The 26767-nt window shown below is 43.2% G+C and overlaps 1 protein-coding gene across 4 annotated transcripts in view; it reads left to right on the top strand.

Moving 5' to 3' along the window:
• The window catches only part of GJC2 (gap junction protein gamma 2), a 643979-nt gene extending 618629 nt beyond the window's left edge, over positions 1 to 25350 (top strand). For all 4 annotated transcript variants that reach the window (XM_078665300.1, XM_078665301.1, XM_078665299.1 and 1 more), the window contains one exon: positions 19395 to 25350. In XM_078665300.1, the coding sequence (XP_078521426.1) occupies positions 19415 to 20659 (1245 nt within the window). In that variant the 5' untranslated portion in view covers positions 19395 to 19414 and the 3' untranslated portion in view covers positions 20660 to 25350. The remainder of the gene's footprint in view (positions 1 to 19394) is intronic.
• The last annotated feature ends 1417 nt before the right edge of the window (positions 25351 to 26767 follow it).

Genomic DNA, 26767 nt, shown 5'->3' with positions numbered 1-26767 from the left:
CGCAGCAAGAATAACTTGCTCGTAACGCGTGAGCCTACTATTAGTCAAGTGCTGTGTCTTGGTCCTGGTCATTAACAGTTCCACAGAATGAGGTACATACACCACTAACTGGTGTCCCATCACAATGTTCTCACAACGTTCAATGCTGACACCTGTTGCAGCAACGGATTTGAGACATCCGGGCAACGCTGCGGCTACAGGATCTAGAGTAGCCGAAAAGTATGCAACTGGTCTACGGGCATTTCCATGGATTTGCACTAAAACTGACAAAGCACAGCCCTCTCTTTCGCAGCAGTAGAGTGAAAATGGTTTCTCATAGTCTGGCATCCCCAGAGCCGGAGCACAACACAAGTCATCTCTCAGCTGTAGGAACGCCATCAAGCACTCATTGTCCAATGGTACCGGATCACTCACCTCCTTGTGCGCCAGCTTCTGCAAGGGTTTTGCTTTCAGTGAAAAGTTAGCTATCCACTGTCGACAATAACCTACCATTCCTAGGAACATCCTGACTTCTCTCTGTGTCGTAGGCGCATTCATATTCATTATCGCCTCTATCCTATCTGGTGACACTTTGCGCTTTCCCTTTTCTATCCCGTGACCCAAGTACTGTACTTCAGTCAGACAGTACTGTAATTTGCTTGGAGATACCTTGTGTCCATTTACAGCTAAATGGTTCAACAAGGCAATGGTATCTGTCTTACAAGCTTCTTCTGTTCCTGACGCAACAAGTAGGTCGTCTATGTACTGGACGAGAACCGAGTTCTGTGGCAGTACTAGACTTTCAAGGTTCTTTTTCAACATCTGGTTGAAAATTGATGGGCTATCTGTGAACCCCTGTGGGATTCTACACCATGTTAAGACGCGATTTTCCATTTTAAAAGCGAAAAGATACTGGCTTTCTTCATCTAATGGGATTGAAAAGAAGGCCTGACAAAGATCTATCACTGTGAACCACTCAGCTTGGAATGGTATCTGAAACAGTATCACTGATGGATTCGGTACCACTGGACAACATGAAACAACTATATTATTAATTTTTCGAAGATCCTGAACTATTCTGAACTTCCCACTAGGTTTCTGCAAACCCATAATCGGGGAGTTGCATGGACTACCCACGATTTCCTTCAGAATTCCCTGTTGAATCATAGAATCGATCACAGGTTTTATTCCTGCAATCGTCTCTTGGGACAGTTTGTATTGAGGCGTTCTTGGATAATCGACATTTGGTTTCACCATGATCTTCACTGGTTCTACCCCTTTAATCAATCCTATCTCTTCTCCAGTAAAATCCCATACCTCTGAAGATACTGCCTCGCGTAAGTCCCAAGGAAGGTCCTCCACAGTCAGAGTAGGATACAGTTCTATGCATGTTCTTGAATTAGCAACTTTACAAGTCGCATCATCGTCTGTAGTCTGTACCTCCACTCCCTGAGGTGTGCAGTATATGGTGCAGTTCAATTTGCACAATAAGTCCCTTCCTAACAGACACACAGGACTTGAATCACATACTACAAACTGATGTTCATTCATGTAGTTTCCGATTTTCACTGACACTGGTTCCGTCAAAGGGCTAGTCATTCTCTTGTTTGCGACTCCTACCACCTGAATGGTTTCCCCCGACATTGGTAGATCCGGAACCACTGCTGATCTCAAAGTTGATCGAGTAGCTCCGGTATCCACTAAGAATGTTGTGGGACACCCTGCCACTTCAGCCTCAACAAATGGTCCTCTTTGATCCACTTCCAGAACTGCCCCGAGGGTACAGTCCTCTTCTTTGCTTACACGTTGTCCAGTCAATGGATCAATGTAGTAACATTTTTCCTCATCTATGAAAAGAGGCATTTGTCTAAAGACCTTTCCCCCTGTCGAAATCTTTGGTGGCTGCGGAAACTGAGCTCGTGGAGCCGAAGTCCCCCCTTTAGCCACCTTGATTCTTGGCACTGTCACCCCTTGAACTGGAACCTCTTGAACTTCCTCCTCTACCTCTAGTTCTCCGTTTTCAGGGTTATAGGGATACTCGCGTCTCCAATGCCCCACCTGGTGACACTGGTGGCACTTTGTCGTTTTCTTCAGCGTAGCAATGTCAATTCTAGGTCTCGAGTTTTCCTCACTGTCCTTATTCTGATTACTCGATTTCCGTCCCATTGTCCCCGTCCCCTGCTGCTGCTGTCCGCTCTTTCCAGCTGACTGCATCTGCACCACCATAAGCTTCTCTTTTAGCTTCTTTGCTTTGGAATCTATTTCATCACTACAGTACCTTGCGTACCTCAAAATCTCATCTAATGGTCTGTTTTGCCAACAAATTAAATGTTGCTGAATCATCAAACAAATATCAGGTCTCAACCCCAAAACGAATTTTGACACAAACTATCCTATATCCTTGGGGTCCATTACATCAAGTCCACTGTATTGTTTGAATGTTTTCAGCAATCTCTCATAAAACTCATGAACTGTCTCCTTGGGTTCCTGTCTTGTTCGGTCTATTTTTACCCAATCTATGTCTTGTGGTGGGACCTTATCCTTCAGCCAAGTTATTACCCTTTCATATTTCAACATTACAATTTCAGACGGTCCATTTGTAGCAGCATTCCTTTCTGGTTCCACAGTTGGCCACTCGACACTAGTCTTGCATGCTGTCCACAAATCTCCTGGGACCACAATGTCAAACAAGGTGTTCAAATCAATCCACAATACCTTTGAGATTTTCACAAACCTCTCTACCTGCTTGTACCACTCAACAGGATTGTCCCTTAACTTCGGAAATGAGTTGGTAAATGCAGCCAAATCTCCTCTACTCCAGGGCACATGTACATAGTTCCCATTAGATATTTCTCTCAAAGGAAATGCCTCCATCTGCATTACCCTTCCTTCCGGAGACATCACACTCGTGCTCCGTCTGACAGTACCCCTTTTGGACCACCTCTCTTCCCATTTGTCCAGATCTCTCCACGCTCTTATTCCTGTTATCAGCTCCCTTATGTGTGTTTTTAATCCTGTAGTTCTCTTCTCGTCTAAGTCTTGGTCTGAATACTGCAACCTATGGTTACTCTGTAATGTCTTTGTTCTGGACAAATCTACCATATACTTGTCTGCCAGTTCAGACAGTTTCTCATGAATTGCTCTTGCTTTTCGGGTAATATCCTTTGCTATAAACAGTAACTCATCTTGTTCGTACAAGTCAATCCTTTCTAAGGCCAACGTCCCATCTATTATCTCGTCCAGATCAGATTTTAAGCTAGTGACATCGAGTCTTTTGGCCTTTACCGCAGCTTTCAGTATGCCAGCTCTAGGGGGTCCATTCACATCTCTCCCATCCCAGCTCCGAGTCCTACGTCTAGGCTCAGGCGAGTTACGGGGAGTCCTCCCATGCTCCCACCCCTCCAGGTCCCATGCAGTTCCGTCCTCTCTGGGTGGATGATGAAACACTCCATTGTGCCTCATAGTCCCACATTCCCCATCCTGCCTGGTTTCTTTGGGTGCATGGTAAGACATTCCATTACTCCCCATTCCTCTACAATTTGGTGGTGACCTCTGATCCCTCGACACATGGCAAGATCCCTCGCTGTTCCCTGTGTTCCCATGATTCCAGTGCTGTACGTTTTCATCAGGTGCGTGATGAGTGCACCTAAACCTGTCTCTGTACTCTCGTGTCTCCCTCACTTTGCATGAGACGAGACATCTCTCCACACTCCGTGCTTCCACCATTTCGCTCCTGCTGATCCCTACCATCAATAGGACATATAACTCCCCTATTCTCTTGACTTTGACCTTCACGCTCCTGACTGCTTTCGCTCGCCCCACAGTGAGATACTGTCCCGTTGCCTCGACTTCCCCACTCAGCCCCTGCTCTTGACCTGTTGGTTGGTGCTTCTGTGGACCCATCCCATTCTCTCAAGTCAGCTCTCAGCTCCTTAAAGGATTTTGTCCGTGGTCCCCTCAGGTCCATCGGTCTTCTCTGACCCCCCTGTTCTGCTGCGGGACCCACTGCTAAATCAAATGGGGTGCTCCACGTCACTGGTCCTGGCAATTGCCTCCAGGCATTTGTCGTGTTATTTCTCCTTTCCATTTCAACTCTCTCTCTGTCTAACCGTATCTGTTCTTCCTCTCTGTCTCTCTCGGGGTTGTAAATCGATACTATAGGACCTATGGTAACGGGTACTTGTAGAGCGTCTGGCAACCCATAAGACTCAACCTTCTCAGTGGTTGGCGTCTTCTGTACCACAAACCTTCTGACTACACTCTGTACTGTACTATGTTGAGGTGTCTCCTCACCTTTGCTAGGTGTCCAATCCGATATAGGAAGTGGTATATACCCCTCTATGGCAGCCCCACCTTCCCTTGGGAGTCCCCTACTTTCTGTCTCCCCAACGTTTGGAGGCGGTCTATCTATCAGCAATCTATTTATCAAGTTGTCCTCCGACTCGCTCTCCTCATCCTCATCCATGAGCCTCTTTTCTCCTGCCACCTCTCTCACTGTGTACAGCTTATCCACCTCAATAGCCTGTACCCTCCATCTCTTGGCGTCCGCATCCCATTGGGCATCTCGCACTGCCCTTACTGATCGCTTCAATCTTTCTTGGCGCCTGTTCAAATTTCTGTCATGTGCCGCCCTAATCCACGCGTTAAGGGCCTCAAACTGTGTTGGTCTAGGCGAAGGATTCAATGAGGACATAATTGCTTTCAGCCGATGTAACACCTCTAACCTAAACGTTCCATACTTAGGAAACGTCAGTTCCTCATTCCCTTCCGAAAATCTTGCTCCATTCACTAATCCATAGTATAGTATGTAAGCCAACATTCGTTGCCATATAGTAAGCTGGTGTACCCTCTGGCGGTGCCTCTTCCCCATAGTAAGAATTCCTTCTTTTTCTCTTAAAAATCTCCCTCAAACATTTAAAACACTTCATGTTCAAAACCTACAAAACTTCTATTTTCTCCGCGTTTGTTTACTTCCTGATGACAATCCACCAATCTCAGAGCGGTTCTTGCTAACTGGCCTATCAGAGCGCAGCTTCACCAACGTCACACTAACCGCCCTATCACAGCGCGGCTTCACACCAACCGCCCTATCACAGCGCGGCTCTAGCTGACGTCACTCTCCCCCGTTGCAGCAGTTCCCCTCCTTTCTCAGCTCGTCTCCGCGGTCATGCATGCGTCCCATTCATACTCCGAAAAATGATTACTTCCGTCCAAGCGATCACTTTCCTTGACTGTACGTCCACAGTCTACCTGTAATTGTCACCTTAACCGACGAAATGTCTTTCCGTGTACGTCCAGACAATCGCCTTCTCTGATAGGTTACTTACACTCGGTAACTTTCGACCAGCGTCCGTTACTCACACACTCACTCTTACACTCCCCCTATCACGGTTCTGCGGCGGTCAATGGTACCTCATGACCTCCTTACTCTGGTCGACAACTACTCTGGATGTTCGATACACCCGAACCACTTAAGCTCTACTTCGAACTTAAGATTTTCACCAGTTCACCCGTTTACCAGGTTACCAGTTTACCAGGTTGCGCGCGCTCACAACCCTCTCTCAATCACCCTACAGGCATTCAACTCCGCAAGACATTACAATACAGATACAACACAAAACACCGCAATCTGTCCACGCATGACCCTTGTTATACTCACTCTCTTCGGACACTGCTGCTTCTCTCGCACCGTCAGCACCTTCTTCGGCTCTCGATTCTTCCGCTGCTCATCTCTCGATCTCTAGGGGTCTTGGGATAATCTAACCTAGTCTAGATTACCTTCCTCATGAAGATAACCATCCTACTCTGCTACCAACTGTTAACGCGGGATTTCTGGTCTATTGTTGTTAATCCAGATCCCAATTCAGGTCGACTAAATCGTTGGTACCTGTCATTGAGTAAAAGGCAATCCACTACTAGGTTAATCAAATAAGGACTTACACCACTCTAAAGAACCACTTACTACAGATAAGTTTTAAAAGTTTATTATAAAGTCAAAGCTATCTGAAGATACAAACATCTCAGAATGAGGTTCAAAAGATATACAGGTATCAAAATAAACATAAATTCTCTAAATGCTCGTAGTCGACAGAATAGAATTACCAAGACAAGCTCAAATGTCATCAAAGTTGCAAGAATAGCTACGAGTTGCAACCTGAGAGACATTTACAGAAAGGAAAAGTCAGATTAGACTGTCCCTACACTGGACTAAGTGACATCCCTACTTAACAAGATCTTTACCTAAAAAGGTGTCAGCTGTGGTGACTTCCAAAGAAGATCACACACTTCTCTTAGTCTTTGTTGCAAATCGATCTCTTGCTGTTAAGCTATCTGCCTACCCAACCGCTCTCTTAGGCTCCTCAGACCATCTGCTCTAACTCCACCCCAGGGTGCTGTCCCTTATACAAAATCACATTTCCAATAGAAACGCCCCTGGAGACGCCTCTCACGTGGTGTTGGTTCTGGCGGCAAATTCCATGCTGGTACTCCTCTGGACCCTTCGTTAAAATTGACCTTGCTTCCCAGGCTCCTCTCGGCTGGTCGATACCCCCCAAGAAATTCCTGAAGCCTCCTCCAGGCCTGTGCCAGTCGTCTCTGAACAAAGCCCATTCATCACTTTCCTGATTAAACCCCCCCGCACCTGCAAACAGACACTTTCTCTGTAGGCCCCAAATTCCGGCCTCCACCATATCTTTAAGTCGTAAACCATGTAACAGGCTCCTTGTTCCTGCTCTGTGCGACCTCTCCTTAACGAGCACATGCAGATCAAAGAAGCGACTTTATCTATTCAGGCCTACTAAAATTACATGAAACGGGCCTCTGCACTCTGCACATTTAATTTCTTTGTTTAAACAGTATTCTAACTATAACACATCTATTAAATGAAACACTTCTATAAAACATATATTTCAATTCTATGATTAATAATACTTTGCAGTAAAATGACATTAGAATTCAAGTTACTTAAAAGTGTAGCAGCATCTTTCGTTTCTTGTGAAATGCCATGTGGCCTACACATTTCCATGGTTTGCAGAGTTACATTTCTTTTTCACACATCCACATAACGTGAGACTCCAACATCATTCTAACATTTCTACAAACCTCTACATTAGTTTTTCACACTGATATATGTATCCCTATTCTAATTAAACACTCTTAGATATTTTCACTCTATATGTTTGACACTCTTGTGTATTCTATACTAAACTAATACTACGTGCTTGTAAATATGGTGCATTTCTACATTTTTTCAGATTTGTGCTCTCTCAGCTCTTTTGGAAAAACCATAACATAGAACACAAAAACATAAGCTTGAGAAAACGCAGTTTGTTTGAAACGTGAGTTGTTTTTAGTTTACAAAGGCTGACTTTTCAAGGTGAGGGGTGCTTTCCATTTGGGAAACATCCTTTACAACGCAACTTTTACCACGCAGTGCCTTTACGACGCAACTTTTACAACGCAAACCATTACAACGCATTGCGTTGGGGGGCGCTCTAGGATAGGGAATAAGTTTAATTTACTATCCAACACCTTCTCTAGTGTCCACGGGGACTGGAGTTGGAATAGTAAATTAAACTATTCACTATCCAGCACCCCAAAGCGCTATGCGTTGTAAAGGTATGCGATGTAAAAACCGCATTGTAAAGGCATGCGATGTAAAAGTATGCGTTGTAACGTCATACATCCTTCCATTTAGTAGAGAAAAAGTACAAGCCTGCTTTGTGATTGGCTACATTGTGGGACATCAATTAGCTAATTAATACAGGCATGCACAGGATAACATTTTTGCAGTGGGCTACTTTGCAGGTCCAACAATAACAATGTGAGAAATGCCCGATGAGTTTTGACGTTTGAAAATATCTGGGGCTTATTGTATACATTCATACCTCTGTTCTATGTGTCAAGAAATAACTGGGTTTTAACTGAGAGCACCAAGAACGAACACTGGATGTAGAGCCGAAAATTGCCTTGGAACAGGAATTAAATGGTTTGCTGTGGCCCAGCACAAATTTACCGAGAGGCAGTAAAAATGGTAAGGAGACCAGAGCCCTGTTCAACATACGCTTTTGTGGATGTATGGATGCCACCTGAGGTCAAATTTAGCTAGAATGTTGAGATATTTGATATTTCGAAGTCCAGGCCTTAGTTGACATAGGGCTGCATGGTGGAAGCTGCACTAAGTTGAGTGACAAGATGTGGAAACAAAAATTTAGGACAATCAACAAACATAGAAGAAAGACTACAGTTTTGCTGCAACCAGGGTCATTGAATGACCCAAGAGCTCATCAACATAAAAACACAAACGGTGAGGCAATACGGGAAATTAAATGCAACTTTTACTGGTAGGATTATCTGTTTCAATAACATTTCTTACAAACAAGGGCTGCACTGGAACACATGAAAATGTGCTTCTTTCCATGTTTAGTCAATCATCTCGCAAAACCAGGACGTGCTAATTTGACTGAAATTTTCCAGAAGAGATGGAGAAAAACCTGTACTGCCCCAGCAAACCAGAAGTGCCTGGTCACTCTACAACAAGTACAACAATTGCCTGCCCTTTGTTACACTGACAATGGAATATTTACAATGTGCTGCTGTGGTTTACATTATGTCCATGTGTGAGCTGGTGTGGTATCTTTTTTGAATCCTTTGTTACATAGTGGACTGTGGGTGAGTCAGGCCCATATTGTTCTTCTGTGTGACTGATGTTTTATTTCCTTCCTGTTACCTCACAAAGTCCACTTCAGTATTATGAACACCTGCAGAAATCAAAATACAAGCTGGAAAGGCTATAGGGTTCACTGTTCACAGACGGATGTAGACGAGAAATGACTTCCATTGAAGCATTGGCAAAACTAATAGGTCTGACTTTAATGTGCTAAAAAAACACAGGCATGAACAAACGATGTTTGCATAGTATTTTTGCCAATGCTTGCTTTCGATTGAAAGTATATGATTCCCAAATATGTGAATCTCGTGTGCTCATCAATGGCTGCGTGTTAAGGGAAGTAGTCCAACAACGTTTATAAGTGTTTCACTTTTCTCTACGTCCCCCTGTGTACCTAATTTTTTTGTATCAATAATATGATTAAGCAGCACAAAAAACGATCTCATGAGTCTGTTGTTACTAAAATAACAAGTGTCCCTCATGTAGGCGTTCAAGTTGACTCTTTTTTTTAAATATCTTTATTTGAATTTTATCAAACATATAGTTTACATTTAGGGAAAGAAATAGGGAGAGGGAGGGGTAAAGGGCTTGAATAGGACATGGAACTGATAGCCATTTCAATTACAATAAAAGTTACAGCCGGTGTTACCGGAATATTCGCCCCCTGTAGTAAACCCATGGTGTTCAAGTTGACTCTTGATAGCTGTTGCAGGTACAAATCTTTAGTAACAACCAACATTACAGGAGAACTTGACTGGGAGCATCAGTGCCGCTTTCCGTAACTTCCCCCAACATTCTCAAATGTCCCACTTTTAAGTATAAAGGTGGTACCCAAGTATACATATCACCATACCCCAGAACACCACCCTCGTAGCACAACTTAGGACTTAACACCAACGCATTGGCACTCAATGCTTAATCAGTGTTTACTACGCATTGGTACTGAGGGGCAGATTTATGTCAGACTTGCGCCACGTTTACGCCGCCGTTGCGTCATGCAAGGGCGCGGAAACGTGGTGCATCCCTGCGACCTATTTACAACGTGACGCATCTAGGCAGATGCGTCACATTGTAAAGCCCTGCGCCACATGAGACCTGCGTCAGGTTTCATGTGGGCGTTCTGTCGCAGGGTGGGCGTTCCCTCGTAGGAAAGCCCCGTAAAACTGACGCAGTGAAATCTACAAGATTTCACTGAGTCAGTTTTACGACGCTGCTGGGTCAAATCCTTACGCCTGCTTGAAGCAGGCGTAAGGAGTGACGCACCACGTTATGTATGGGTGGCCTCTTTACATTGCAGGAGTTGTGTCGCACTTGCGACGCTACTCCAGCAATGCGCCGCCCGTACACCACAAGATGCGTCACGCATCTGCCCTTCCTTGCACCATGGTGCGCCGCATTGTAAATGCGGCGCATCTGTGGTGCCGCAAGGAGAGAATTGCGTGACGCATCAGTTCTGGCGCATCCCTGCTGATTTGCAGAGATGCGCCAGAACTCATAAATCTGCCCCTGTGTGTATATTTCTGTCCTTAATCAAGTAAAGCATCGGACGTCTTCCCTAAAGTGCCTGGTTATTTCCAAAGAACAGAACCAACGATTAGCGATATTTATCTCTAACTAGGCTTAGCAACGAATTTTTGATCGCTAAGCATCGCCGGAAATTATCGCTGAGATAACGTGCTATTAGCAACGTTTATCTCCAAAGCGATAAATTTTCCGGCGATAGCGTGAATATCGCTGAGAATACAGCGATATTCACGCATTAGCGACAAAATGCTCTTAGCCATGTTATAACATGGCTAAGAACTGGTCAGAGCAGGCGTTCGTTTTTGGCGATAGCGGGAATATTTCCATCGCTACGCCTGCCTTGCTAATAGGCGATAGCGATGTTAGCGTGCTTTCAGTCGCTAACAGGTTGGGTACGCCCACTTTGCATGTCATTAGCGATAAATATCGCTAACTTGCAAAGCGGGACCCAAACCGCTCGCTATCGCCTAAAGCTGTCGCTAACTGCTGTTAGCGACAGCTTGCTAATAGAGCGATAGAATTATCGCCGCTAAAGCGGCGATAATTGCCTACCGCCCTGCTTGGTAATATGCCCCAAAGTCCTTCTACCAATTTAGGGGGAAAAATCGTTTACCCCGCCGTATTTACCACGACCAACCTTTACAACAAAGTCAGTACCCCACTTGTGACGTTACCACTCATTACTTTACCACGCAAGTTGTTATGACTTGCTGTAGGGAGCAGGTTATCGGACTGGTCCTTGTAATGACTTGCGTGCTAAAGGAACGCATGGTAATGTCGCACAGTGGGTACTGACCGCATTGTGAAGGCGTGCAGGATAAATGCCTGCGGAGTTCCATCATACAACTTATTTAGGAACAAGGGGGTTCCTTGGATGCTTATTTTACCTCATGTCTCAATCTTGCACAATATCCTTTTTTCCCAACAATCAAAGAGAATTCTGCAGCTGGAACAGAACCAAGGCACATAATAACTATGAAGAATAAATTGATTCCCCTGTGCAAAGGTGCGGGGGATATCCTACAGCGTAAAACACAGAACAGCATTACAGTGGGTACCTGCTAGACCAAAGGGCTGCATGCCTTCCATTCCTAGAAAAATATTTTGACTTGTTAAAGGTCTTGTCTGCACTTGCCAGGAATCCTTTCCACTCAGAAACACTGTCTGAACAATAATGAAAATTAAAATACAGGATATGGACCAAGTCCAAGATGTACAACATACCTCATTATCTTTCTACTTAAAAAGGCTGCTTGCTCCATTATGGCAATTATGGATTCCGCTGGAACAGGAAGCAATACAAAGTTAACGCTGCCCATTCCCGGGACAAAAAACATCTAACAGCAATACGACGTTCTTTATTTTTTTATTATGCTTTTAATTTTTTTACTGGATGCCAAAAATGGGAAAAGCACTCCAGATGGTATTACCAGTTAAATATATGTAATGAAATGCTAACTGTCCGCCATATTGTAGTGTAAGAGGTTAAAGGGCAAGCATGTCTCTTGGATGCAATGTTGACTAGCCTCAACCATGGTGGAAGTGGTCTGAAGGAGCATCGGGCCAAGGGTAGCTGACAGTGACACGCGGCCTCCAGAGAGGTGTGGGTCCAACGCTAAAGGGTAGCCACAGATGTAATTATTTAAAATGTTTGCTGAGGCCCCAGGGCCTGCTTAGCCTAATGGGCGTGTAGACTGGTAATACCCCGGCAAAGAATATTTAAAATGTCTAGAACGTTGCCTTATTGACTTACTTGAACTGAAGCTAAAATTCCCTAGGTGCAAACACACCAAGGCATTTTCCAATAACTTCTTCCCATAACATCAAGTATTGATGTGCCTTCAAGTGAGATTTTTCGTACATATGTGCCATCATATATGAATTGGCAGCAGCAGGGTCAGATACATTAAGCTAAGACTCATATAATTACAATGTATCTGCATTTTAATAAAAAAAAGTCTACATTAAGAAACTGATATCTTACATGCCTTCCTCACCCTTAGGCCTTTAATTAGCCTGTGGCGCACCAGGTCACAAAAGGCTGGGTTGGTGGAGGCACCACCTCTACCAGCCCAGATGCAGGAGACCCCCATATTTTTACATAATCGCTGGCCGGGGGGGGGGGTGGGGGGGTTGTTTTAGCCACAACTGCCCTCTTTGTCATGCCCGGGGTAGGCTTTGCTTTAGGAATTCAAAAAATCAATGCTGATGACAAGTTTCATTTTTTTTTTTTTTTAGGAATTCTTTAGGATAGGACTCGCACAGCCTGAAATTGAACCAAGTTCTTCTGGTTAAACTAGTTGTCGCGTGCTACGAAGGTATCGCTGTCTGTTCCATCCAGGGTAAAGTATAAAATGTTAATGCTGAGCAGCCTCTGAGATAGAGGAAGCTACCTCCGTGCACAGCTCTGGGGGGACCTATGAAAGTTTTGTACGTTTAACAATCTCAATAAAGTTTTTTTCAAAAAAAGTTCATCTTCAATGTTGTTTATTCACAATCATTTGTTGTTTCATCCATAAGATTAATATCTCTTTGCATTGCTCGTATCGCCATAAGTTTACTTTTCCCAATGCATTTCGGGCTTTGCTGTCGCCCTTTGTCAGGGGTTCAACTCTAAACAATAAAGAAAGTACATATATAATGTTGATCTATATGTAATGATTTATCTAGTTCTGCGTGCAGTTAGAACTGCACGGAGGTAGCTTCCTCTATCTCAGAGGCTGCTCAGCATTAACAAGTTTCAGGTTTTCCCACAGGGCATTGTGGGACATTGTTAGCATTTTTGTTGTTAGCATTTTTGTGTCCATAAGCACAACACATTGTATGGCCATCGCTGACAGGCTAAAAAACAGCTGCTGTAGTGTTGGAAACACCACCTTAAGTGGGGCTCACATTCCAAAACTATGTCTGTCAGGACAACATCTACCACTGAGGTTTTCACAACAGTGGAGCTCAGTGCTTTGAGTGAGATGAAATAGAGTGGTGAGTTCTTAAAATGGGTGTGGCTTGGGAAGCCTTTACACGAGGCCTGACTAGTGAAAGTAAAGCATGTGAAACAGCAACCTGTGTTTGGCAAGTCATAAATAGGGTCTCGCTGCAGAACAGGGACTTCTGGTGACATTGTGTTGCAGCAGTAGCATGTGAAGGGCAGAAATGTATTTTTGTTTAATATTTGTGAATGACAGGCATAGAATACATCCTTTGAGCACTGGTTCAACATCCATTTTTGGTAGGCTCTGTTCAAATTAGATCACTAGCAGAACTGATGTTGCAAAAAACTTGCATCAACAACCTCGAAATGAGGAAAGAGGTGTGAGGGGTTGGCAAACGCAACAGGTGCCATATTTTGGCAGCTGTCTCATTAACAGCAACCTCTAGACGTCTCCTCGTAGTACTGTCAGAGCTTTAATCGGATGTATGACATTACAACGCATGCATTTACCATGCATGCTTTTACATCGCAGTTTTTACAACGCATACCATTACAACGCATAGCGCTTTGGGGTGCTGGATAGTGAATAGTTTAATTTACTACTCCAACTCCAGTCCCCGTAGATAGTAGGGAAGGTGTTGGACAGTAAATTCAATCTATTCCCTATCCTAGAGCGCCCCCCAGCGCAATGCGTTGTAATGGTTTGCGTTGTAAAAGTTGCGATGTAAAAGCACTGCGTGGTAAAAGTTGCGTTGTAAAGGATGTTTCCCCTTTAATCATATGTCGATCATAGCTTTGTTGTTTTTATTAAGTTTTGCATCTTATTTCAATGTCTACTATAGGAATGCCATACAGTTTTTTTTACATGTTTCAATATTTCATCACAGTATTAAAATCCTTAAGGCATTTCTGAATCTACAATGATGAGATATACAAGTTTTAGGGGTATGAGCTTTCTTAAATAAAAGGTGGCTATATGCAGTGAGTAAGGGTTCAGAGCCAGGATTGCTGCTACATTCAATGTAATTTTGGATGTTAATATGAAGTTAAACATTGCAGGAAGTTGTGTAACCTACAATGACACATAGGCCCTGATTTACATAAACTTTCTACCAGTGCAAAGCAATGGAAGCAGCCCAGTCACACAAGGATATTTACTACTTAGCACAAAAGTTAAGGTGAGCTTTTCTCAGTGCAAAAACTCCTTTCAGCTGCGTTGCGGCACTTTGCATCATTTTGCATCCAGGGTGGTGTTACATAGGCACTACTGAGGTGGATCAGTGCAACTACCCATAGTTTTTGACCTCTAGGATCACTTGGCTGGGCTTTGAGTCATAAACTGACGATTCCTTGAGGCAGGCATTAACAAGGGAAAAGGTGCTTATTTCTCAAAAACAAAAAACACATTTCATGTGTGCTGCAGTGCACAGCACATATTCATTATGTGGATACTTTAGCAGGGTATGCTTCTAGTATACATCCTATGCTAGGTCACACACACTCACCTCTGCACAATGGTGTGAGGCTGTGCATCGCGCTAGGCAGCCTATATGTATGCCAACATAAGGAATTACAGCAGCAACAGGGCAGTCTTTGTAGATATGCTGCTGCACTGTCTTTTCGCTCTTGCGCAACGCAATACTGCAAATTTGGTTGCTGGACGGCATTGCATGAACAATTTGTAAATGTGGCCTAGTGTATCCTAAAGAGAACAAGGCAGAAGGAAAACGTGTTTTGCTTCAATGGTTTCCTTTCAGTTCATACAATAGGCGAACAAGTCTTCCTGTTACACTGTAGCTATTTAACACTGTAGCTATTTATATTGTACAGTGAATTGTAATATCTTTTTAGCACAACTCAAACTGTCGTCTAATGCAGGGTTGTTTAACATTGGTCTGCTAGGTCTAAATCCATGCCAGATTTCCAGCATTACCACAGATTGAAAATGAACCCAATTTCAAATGTATTGTATGTAAATGTTTCCTATGTAGATAACGTGGTAAGTTGGCCTTCATATGTCCCTCAAACAATGTTGGACTGTCCTAGTCAAGAACTTAAGAATGGCTCCTATGTGGGCCTCTTGGGCAGAATTTCATAGACATATGATACTCTCTCTCTCTCGTATCTAGGTCAAGTGAGCCTACCATGGAGTCCTACGAGCCGCTTCACAAAGGGCCTCCACACTTGTGGAGGAGGCCCCGCATTTGTGGCAAGACCTTTGCACTGCAGTTACTCATTACGGAGGTCCCACCCGAGTGCTGACCCCTACCATGAGTGTGGGGCCCCCACCACGCCTGCGGGGCCTCGCCACAATTGCTGACCCTTACCATGAGTGCGGGCCCCCCACCCCGCCTTCGGGGCCTCGCCACAAATGCTGACCACTACCATGAGTGCGGGCCCCCCACCACACCTGCGGGGCCTCACCACAATTGCTGACCCTTACCATGAGTAGGGGCCCTCCACCACGCCTGCGGAGCCTCGCCACAAGTGCCGACCCTTACCATGAGTGCGGGCCCCCCACCACGCCTGCGGGGCCTCGCCACAAGTGCTGACCCCTACTATGATTGCGGGCCCCCACCACGCCTGCGGGCCCCGCCACAAATGCTGACCCCTACCATGAGTGCGGGCCCCCCACCACGCCTGTGGGGCCTCGCCACAATTGCTGACCCCTACCATGCGTGTGGGCCCCCCACCACACCTGTGGGGCCTCGCCACAATTGCTGACCCTTACCATGAGTGCGGGCCCCCCACCACACCTGCGGGGCCTCGCCACAATCGCTGACCCCTACCATGCGTGTGGGCCCCCCACTACGCCTGCGGGGCCTCGCCACAAGTGCTGATCCCTACTATGAGTGTGGGCCCCCACCACGCCTGCGAGCCTCGCCACAAGTGCTGACCCCGACCATGAGTACGGGCCTCCCCCCACACCTGCGGGTTTCTCCAAACTCTGCCAACTAACACATATTTGCTTTGTCTGTAGAACATGACCTTTGAGGCCTTCATAAAAACCATGCACTTTGATTTATTCTCATTTCACATGGGAGATGGTTCCAGATGAATGTACCTATTCTCTGTGAAATAACAAGGACCTTCTCCTCACACATTCTTGAAAAAGTAAATAATAATCACCATCACCACCCAGGAAAGAATCAACAAATTGTTTTAGCTCAATTCGCAAAACAGAGCAGGTACTCTGTACCAGAGTACCTGCTTGTTCATGAGAAGTGCCGGTACTCTCCTATTAAAAGTATTGCATTTCTCTTGAGAAGTGCTGGTACTCTCCCTCTCAAAATAAAAAAGTGCCGGTACTCCGTACCGGAAAGTACCTGCCCATTTAAAGCACTGGTTCAGTTGTTTCGGAGTGAAATGATATAAGAGCACCAAAAGCAAATCCTCGTGTGTCAGTTGTGATTTCTAAGCATACATTATTTTTAAAACATGCGACCTAGAGTTAATCATGATGCTGGCAAATCACGCGTGCATAAACAACAAGTGATTGAGTCTGATGCTTGTTCAATATTTTTAAAACAAAGAATAGAAATTGGTGCTAGTGAGAAGCACTGCTGCCGGACGCTTTAGCACTGCTGCTGCTTTTGTTACAGAGGGCCGATATTGGAAAACCGGGCCCACAGAATCAAAATCAGACCCCACCCTTACGGCCCACCAGGAAAACACCCGCTACGGCCAGTCCGGCCCTGTCCGTGTTGTCAGCTGCCAGAGTGATCTGTTCCCCACCTTTTCAACAACTTGATTTTGTCTTGTAAGGATGAAAATGTGGCATTCAGAGAGTGCCATTGTCCTGTATATTGCAATAATACTTCCGAGTCTGACACCACATCTAACTCTATGGGTGCCCTGCATGAGGCCAGAAAGACCAAATAGGTGCTACAGTTCCACATAAGATAGAAAACATTCACAATATGACTCTAAAAAGAACTAATTTAGATAGTGAGGGCCTAGTCACAAAATGTGCCATGTATTATTTCGCATTCCCAAACCTATGTCTGGCCCTCATAGACTAAGACCCTCTTTTCAAGTTCCCCACTAAATCAGTGGGCAGCTACTGGGGCCAAAAATTAACAGTTTCATCTCCCTGTGAGTTAATGGGGATTATGTGTTATTTTCCCTGGAATATGGAATAACATGTGAACTGGGAATACTAGATCTAGTTTTACATGTTCTCCCTTCTGTGGAAAATAACCAGCCCAAATCTGCACACATTTCTACCCTGCTTGATGCTGGTTATGATCTGGGTTGGCTGCACAGCTGTCGCCAGACAATTATGTGAGAGCCACTAGGAGAGAAGCATTGGCTATGTCCACATTTTGGGAGCTGGGGGTACATGTTTTCAGAAGTTGTGTGCTTCCATAAAAAAGTGCTTGCCCTCCACACAGCTGTGATCATTTTATTCATTTACCCAGCTGCCTGAGAGTGAATTTTATGGGACACACACAGCCACTGTAATGCTATTAAAGTGTCTTAAATGACTAGATAATTTATAGTGCTTTTCTCTGACAGCAACATAGATGGGAAGAGGCCAGTCATTAACCTACATAGATGTTTAAGTCTGGCTTGACTGTGCATTTATAAGCCATTCCTATGGGCATTGCCAATGGTTGTTGTAAACGTTGCAGTTGATTATTTTCTTGGCCTGGGGAGTGAAGGGGGTGGGCAGAGGTGGTGGAAGGGCAGAGTTTCTTTCACTTGAGCTGCAGGGAGCTTTTTCTGCTTCCCACATGTTGAACTGTGAGTGTGGGCCAGGTATGAGAGTTGCCCTCAGCCCCCTGAAGCTCCTCACTAGTTTCCAGATCTGGTGCCTAGAATGGTCAGGTCTGTGATATCCAGAAAGAAGATGAAGCACACAAAGTGGGAATTTGTTTCTACATACAATTCATAGTTGAGCGGGGCAAGCAACCCCATTTTCACTGTTTAGTTTGCACACTTCATTGAATTGCACAGATCCTTAAAAATACCTCTCTACTTTTTTAGAAGGCAATTGGAAGTGATCATCTTGTTTGCAAAAGCTAGGGGGGTGCCAGATTGAGGATGCAATTTCTCAGTTAAGCAGGCTGAAAACTGAAGAAAGTTTTTTTATTTTCTTATGTGTTTGGCAGTTCTGTATAGAGAGGAAAAGACTTGAGAATGACAGTCTTTCAGAGGAGTGCCCCCATACGTCAGGAAGGTGCAATCACACCCAATCATTACAATTTTACACAACTTAAAGTACAGTGCGAAAAACATTTGCAAATCATAACAGAACATCAAACATTGTTTGTAGGGGTTGAATGAAGATTATGAAAAGGAGAGAGTTCAACTGAAAATATTTGGTAGAATTTAACTTTGAGGCCATCCAAGTCAGGATTCTTGCTTACATTGTATTTGCCTTTTTCAGTTGCCTTTTTTAATATTTAGGTATGTTGTGGGAAGACATTAATGAAGGTGGTGGTGGTAAGGTGCAGGATGGCATGTATATTCTTCTTTGAGGGAGTTGAAACCCCGATTGAAAACGAGGTGCATGGTCGCAACGTCAATAGGAGATGGGGAAGGGCTCAGAATGCCATGTGTGTAATGAACAGTGCCTATACCTATTTTAATTTATTCATAAATATCCATGAAGAATGGTGGTTTCATGTAAACTTTACTTCTGATCTGTGTTTGATTATTTACTGATCTTTATATGAATATGCTGTGGTCGTGATAATATTTTTATTCTTAATCTAATAGTTGTACGTGTGTATGTGTGTATGGATGGGCACCAGCTTTATATCATAATTTTACCGGTGAGGCACTGTAAGTGGTTTTCTAAAGTCTAAGGACATCATATGTTTTTAGTTTGCATGAACCTAGTTATGTATAGAAAGTGATGGGTATGCATCTGATGCTTGCATGTAGACTATAGTAAGTGCACAAAGGCATGTTCTGAGCCCAGAAAGCCCAGAGAGAACACCGGTGTGTTTTCTTTGCCACAACCATGTTCCTTTTTAACAATTTCCGACCATAGGTTATTTTTACTTCAGTACTGATGGTACTTCATTGTCTTATAAGACATGAGTTTGCTCACAAAAATGCAATGCATTGCTTCCCATTGGTTGCAAATGAGGCCCACCTTAAAACGTCAAAAATAACAGTGGCTAAAAGCGTCATCCCCGAGGCCACGAAAAGCTTTGTTTTCTTGCAATTTTAGATAAATCCAGCAGAGCTTTGTTAAGGGTTCACAATATGATTGTAATGAACTGTATTTGTTTTAAGCCTCAAATTCTACAAACATTCTTTCTCTTCTATTTTTTCCAGATCATAAATGAATAGCCCTTATGACAAACATGAGCTGGAGCTTTTTAACGCGCCTCCTAGAAGAAATTCACAATCATTCCACCTTTGTGGGGAAAGTATGGCTCACTGTACTCCTCATTTTTCGCATTGTATTGACTGCTGTTGGAGGGGAGTCCATCTACTCTGATGAACAGAGCAAGTTCACATGTAACACCAAGCAGCCGGGCTGCGACAACGTCTGCTATGATGCGTTCGCCCCTCTCTCCCACGTGAGATTCTGGGTCTTCCAGATCATTATGATCTGCACCCCAGCTATTATGTACCTAGGCTACGCAATACACAGGATAGCCAGGTCTTCGGAGGAAGAGAGGAGACACAAAGCGTTTAGAAAGAAAAAGCATTATAGGCAGAAGTGGCAGCATCATCGCAACTTGGAGGACCCCGGAGAAGAAGAAGAAGGGGAGCCCATGATCTATGATGACAATGTAGACATGGACAATGCTGGAAACCAGGAGAAGGGAAAAGAGCAGAAAAAACACGATGGCAGGAGACGCATCAAGGCTGAAGGACTGATGAAGGTGTATGTCTTCCAGCTGATTGCCCGAGCGGCCTTTGAAGTTGGCTTCTTGGTTGGACAATATTTTTTATATGGCTTTGAAGTGGAAGCCTTCTATGTGTGCAACCGAGACCCTTGCCCCCATAATGTGGACTGCTTTGTTTCGAGACCCACAGAGAAGACAATATTTCTTCTGGTGATGTATGTAGTGAGCTGTATGTGCCTTTTGCTTAATTTGTGTGAGATGTTCCACTTGGGTATCGGGACCATTAGAGATGCTATTCGCAACAGAAAGATGAATATCCTTAGGCAGCCTCCCTACAACTATTCCTATCCAAAGAACATTGCCTGTCCTCCTGAATATAACTTAGTAGTAAGATCAGAGAAACCCACCAAGATGCCAATTAGCCTAATGACCCATGAGCAAAGCCTTAAGTGCAATGATCAGGAGAAACAATGCACGAGCCCCGATGATAACATCCCCCAAGATTTGTCCACAGTCCATAAGCATTTGAGGGTGGCTCAGGAGCAGTTGGACATTGTATTCCAGAGTTACAACAGTCATGTTAACGCACAGCCATCCCGAACAAGTAGTCCCACTTCTGGGGGGACAGTGGTGGAACAGAACATGGCGAATACTGCACATGAAAAACAAGGCGCTAAGCCAAAAGCCAGTTCGGAGAAAGACATCTCTAACAGCAAAGACGGCAAGATATCTGTTTGGATATGACCATGCAATGGGGTTGTCGTTCTTCAGAAATCGTTTGTTGATGTTGAAGGTCCTGTTGGCTCCTATGAAGGAACTGGGATATCATCATCAATCAAATTTACTTTTGACCAGGCAATATGGGAGCGATGATTAGAAATCAGTTTTCCATTTTTGTAACAAGAGAGCGTGTCACTAATTGTCTACACACATTTTGCTGGGATTACTTGATGTGTGACAGGTGTTGAAATGGGGCTTACAGAAGGCAAAAATGATGGACTTTTTATTGAAACCAAAATGCAATAACACTGTATATATATCATTAGAGTTTAATGAGGGTACATTTCTTTGAGCATCCTGAAAATGGAGCTTGTTTCTGGAGGCACAAATCACATTTAATTCAGGTTGTTTTAGATTAGTTTGCCAAAGGTTTTATGACAGCTTGCCCATTTTAGGTGAAAAAAAGGGGTTCAGGTCTGCCTTACATCTGCAGAGACAAAAAGTCATCAGACGCCTGGAAATAAAACAGTAAGCAAGTATGAATAAAGCAACAAACACACAAGTCTGGGTGCTGTTGTTCCATTTTGACATGATCCTTCACTCCCATCACCTAATGTGCTACCAGAGGGCCTCTTTAGTAGTCTGGTCAGGGAACCAAGAGAGTGTGTTGTATTGAAACCTGACTGATCTCAATCACCTTTAAGAGATGTCCCAGCAGTTCTGAGGTTCGTAAAATATAGAACTAGGCAGTTGTAAGCGCTCTACGTGCTCTGGAGATAAATACAATTATTAAGTGTCGGTGCTGTCCATTTGCCACTTCCATAATCATTGAATCTAATCCAACAAAATTGTACACAATTAGACAAAAGTTTATTTATAACCATAAAGTGTCAATATGGTGATCACTACTGAAGATGTAGGCTTAAGTTGTCTCACTGATCTGTTATCGAGCATCTTCAAGGTTGATACATTATCACCAGTCGACATACCTCTTGTGCATTTTAATTCAGTTTATGGTAAACTATCCAGAAACATGGCTAATCCAGACAAATCCCAGCATGAAATAGTACAGCTGGTAAGGCAATAAAAAACTCTAACTGCAGTGCCTGTGCTCTTTGATGGCGTGGGTCCACTCAACCAAATTTCCAGAGACACAATACCAACATGCCATCCTTAGAGGCCAAAGATATTTAAAACTCTTCCTGTTTAAGAGATACAGACTTTGGAAGCCTCAAGCATCTGTGTAGTATCCTGTGATGACATTGCATTCTTCAGTAACCATGACTTCAGTAAGATGCCACAGGTGCAAGCAGATGCCACAATCTGCCAAAGACATTGTACTCACGAGTCAGAACGTGAATGAAAATGAGTTATAAAAAGACGGTCGAATTTCCTTAATCAAGCTAATTTAAGTACTATGAGAAGTAAACCGGACACTATAGTATTTAGTTTGTGTGGATAGAAGGTGGAGCACTTCAAATTTCCCCAATTGTTTCTGCTCCCGTAACTGAATTAGTAATGGGGGAAATAGCTGCTGCAGACAGACTACATCACATAAAGATTTTGCCCACTGCAACTTAGTCCTACTTTTAGTGTTTTACTTTTTTTTTTACTGAAGAAAAACTGGTTTGTTCTATTGTTACTGTAGTGTGCAGAACCTTTTACTCTGGGAATTAAAGTTTTGTGAAATCATGAAAAAATTGAGTAAGAGCATGTTTCTGATAAAAAAAGAAAGTAAGGGTGTTAAAAATTCACAAAAACAACACCTTTAGCCAGAGAACTCTTGAGAAATGTATTTAATAAAAAAATTCTCAAACAAAAATAATTTGTTGAGCGAAAATGCTAGCTATAAATGGAGCATGGTAAATATGGTAAACTTGAGTGTTGCAAGGGGTGCTAGAGAAAAGTTTCACAACTGCAACAGTGAAATGTGTCACATCACCGCTCACCCACCCTTTCATTGTTGCCTAGGCAACAGAATTAGTGCAGTATCTGCTTATTCCACTTTCTTGCAACTGTGTAATAATCTATGGAAAATAGGACAAATAGATCAAAACAGAGCTCTCTTGCTGTTTATTAAGTAGAAACAAAATAATATAAACTCAATTTACCACTATTTTTTGCCACAATATACATTTTTGCTATCACTGGACCATGATGTTAATGTTGAATTTCGGAACCACACCTGCCTTAACACCGCAGTTCGAACCAGGAATGCATCTGTACAATGCATTCCTTTACTACGCAAGCCGTTACGCCGACTTGCCTTTGGGAAAGTGCTAAACTTTAGAACAGAATAATTTACTATTCCAACTCCAGTCTGCACAACAGTAGGGAAAGTGTTGGGCTTAAAGTCCAACATCAGTCAACAACATTTTACTTAAGGCAAGTCGTTGTAATAACTTGCGTGGTGAAGGAATGTGTTGTAAAGATACTTTCGTGGTTTGGACTGCGTTGTTAAGGCACAGCATAGTTTGAGCCGCCATGTAAAGCCGTTCCTCTGCTGCTAATATTAGTTTCATAGTTATGTAATTAAATAAAAAAATCCAATTTTTAAAAATGTGTATCAGCACATTGAACATAATCTGGAGCCCTCACTAAACGCCGATTATGAAATACTACTGTAATAGTAAAAAATGAGAATTGACAAAACGGCAAAAAGAACTTCCTGGTAGGAAACAAGTGTCTCCACATTTGGTGTCAAATTTGCATGCATGCGCTGGAGAAAACGTGATGGATAGATTGCTTGGATTAATCTCAGTGACGGGTGATCATTCTGGACTGTAACCCAGGCCATGAGTGTTTCTAGCTGAGGGAGAGGTGTGGCGCCGCGGCCAGGGCGACTGACGCTGGAATCTGGGGATCATGGTTTGATCCCCGGCTCCGGCGTCAGATTAGCCCAGCACCATGTGACTCTGGGCAATAGCTTGCTTAATCTTCCCGATGGCCCCCAGCGCCTAGAGACCCTTACGGGTGATTGTGCACTTTACAAATGTGGATTATTATTATTATTATTAGCTCATTTACCCCTTTACCATCAGAGGCCAACCGTATGCAAATCAGTTTTTGCCCTGCCTCACAAGAGACGCTCCAAACCGAACGGCCAATCCAGGTCCCCTCCAAATGGGAACAAAAGCACAACAGACATGTTTCGGTCTTGGTGAACACTATGACAATTGTCAGCGAAGTACAGCTTGAGTCCTATAACACAGTGAGTGCTTGGGACACATGTCTGGGTATAAAGCTCCCAGTTAGGGAGACTCACACAAGAGTGATGGATGGAATGCTTGAATTAATTAGTGTTCATGCCTTTGAGGTAAATAATAATTTTCAGAACTAGAGTTCGTCTGAATAATGTTCTGCATTACTATTACCTCAACTTAATGGTAAAGCTTCCTCTTCTGAGTGTCTTCTGTGTGTCCATAGCCTCTTTGGCTGAGGCAGGGGAACGTTTGAGCTCTAAAACTCCCCTCAGTCACCTTTGTCATTTTCCTTTTATATTTTTAGAGTTGACTGAACAGAAAGCCCAGATGCAAAGCCATTTTCAAGTCTACCTTATGTTTATGATGAAATTCTCTTTGTTGATCATAGTTCCATTGACTGAAGTGGTGCATCAGGTCATAGCAATCTGATGCACCTGCTTTTTGGTCCTGGTATTATGGTACATGCAGCCGTTGGGTTGAAAGACAGCACTCTCGCTGGTGTTACACTAGAACAATAAAAAAAACCTTGACTGGCTTTTTCAGAAACAGGTATTTGGTAACTGTTAAAAGAGTTCTTTGACCAACCAGTAGAATTTGATATTAGGAATCATATATGGCTAAACCCATAATGCAAACAAAAGAAATGCTCAAAACCTTCCATTAGATAACTAAGGACTAACCCATAACAATACCCAGACCAAAGCACTAACAGTCAACTGCATACATTTATTAAAGAATATGTTTATGGGTCTCTTGGTGTTTGCAGAACCATACAGAATTAACTTGAAGGAGGTCTCTGGGAATTCCGTTCCCAGGCGGATCATATTACCACAAGGCAAGTGTCATTCATATCCAAAGAGACATTTTCCAATCTTTGGTCCTGGGAGGTCATTTTCTATGTGTTGCCAGCAGGTCAGCTTTCAGCTCTCACAAAACCACTATTATCCTGTCTCATATCCCCACAATGTCATACTCAATATGGTCTTTCTTCTACTTCATTTGAACCCCACACACCTATCCTTTTAAATGAATATCACTCATGCCAGAATCCCTTATTCGTGATAGATGGGCAGTGAGCTCAGTAATACCTTTCCTACCCTTGACCTTCTAACTGGTTACTCTTTACAGTGTGACAAAAAGACCACATCAGCACCTTATATTCATAAGAACATTCTATGCTGTATACTTCCAATACTGATACAACATCTACAAAATACCTAAAAATGAATAGCTAGAGATAAATACAAGATAGCTACTGAGCACCATTCCAAAAACAAAACAACACTGTACTGAAGCCAACCAGATTCCATTTATCTACACTAAGATAAACTTTCCAGTATATTGGCTTGAATATAGCTGATAACAAGTGTGTATTCATTAGTGAGATACGCCAACACTTTTTGAGACTATTCCCCCGGTTCTGGGAGAGCAACATTCCGGCATGAAATATCGCTCCACCTGGTTCAGAGTGGGTACTTTTATTTCACACCCCATTTTTACAGGCGTTGGAGTGTGACACTCGATTTTTACATGTTACAACAACACGAGAGTGCCTATTGGGATACACTAAAAGTATACAAGTGACAATATCCCTACTTACTAAAGACCATGATGTGAATAAACTAGTGTTATTTAAAGTGAGGGTTCTTTTAAGAAATAATTTTTTCTTCCCTTATTTTCTTTCCTGGCCTTTCTGACCTTATTTAAATAACACTAGTTTATTCACATCATGGTCTTTAGTAAGTAGGGATATTGTCACTTGTATACTTTTAGTGTATCCCAATAGGCACTCTCGTGTTGTTGTAACATAATATAAATAGGGGTTGGAGAGTGTTCTTCTAGACCCTGTCTCTCTTGTTGTTGACATTTACTCGATTTTTACAGCCAGTAATACTGGTTGGAAAAATCAAATTAGGGCTGACTGCTGCAGAAGCCAAGCCTCATGTAACATTAGTTTTTTACAAAGAGCAGCATAGAATGGTCACACTGCCAAAAACAAACTTTTCCCTTTCCTCCGCTACTCCCCCACTCCCCTTCCTCACCCCCACTCCACCCACAGGGCCCTGCATATATTACCACAAGCTTACAGGAGGTGGTACATTTATGTCTTAAAACCCCATGGAATATGGAATTCAATGTGATTTTATGACTGGAACATTTGGTCCCAAACAGTAGTTCCCCCATTCGGGGGGGGTTAACACATAATTGCACATGCGATTTTACCTTTACCCCAGAACTGTGCAACCTCTAATATGTGTCTTTATGTGCTAAACCAGGGATATTCAATGCATATTGAGCTTCACAGGATTCACGCGGGATTGTCAGGATATCCGTACAATTTACATTGATATATAATGAATTTAATTTGAACTGATTTACTCAGAGAGTGGCTATACTGAAACTCTGGTATAGATCCACTCATTCTTGGACCTATATTTTACAGTTCAGAAGGGGATATAGAAATGTACCCTGCATTCTATGGACTAGAATGTCCATCTAATACTTAAGCATTTAACCAGATCATTACAACCAAGAATGATCTCAAGAAACAGATCAAAGTGTATATTGCACTTTCCCACTGAGTGTTCAGTAGTGCTTAGTGTCTTGATATTGAGATACGACTTGTTTGGTGGGGTAGCAGAAATATTTTTTCTCATGAAATTGTGCTCGATATATGATTTAACTTACTGTAGTAGGTTAAAACCAGCAGCAGAATGTAAAAAGGTCTGTGACGTAAACAGTGAAGTTATGGTCATGTCTAAGACTATGTAGGGTTTGCAGCATCGAGACAGGCACAGGAAAGCACAGCATTCTTACGCCTGGGTGTGAAATTATGCTTTCTGTGTGCATTAGTGCAGAAGTTAACATTTTCTTTTAATGACCATCCATCTTTGGCTGTCACACCACAAGAGTTCCTCTGTGACCACAA

This window comes from Lissotriton helveticus, chromosome 10 (genome assembly GCF_964261635.1).
Source record: "Lissotriton helveticus chromosome 10, aLisHel1.1, whole genome shotgun sequence".
NCBI lineage: Eukaryota > Metazoa > Chordata > Amphibia > Caudata > Salamandridae > Lissotriton > Lissotriton helveticus.
The sequence above is the reverse complement of the archived record's forward strand: the minus strand, read 5'-3'. Positions and strand labels throughout refer to the sequence as shown.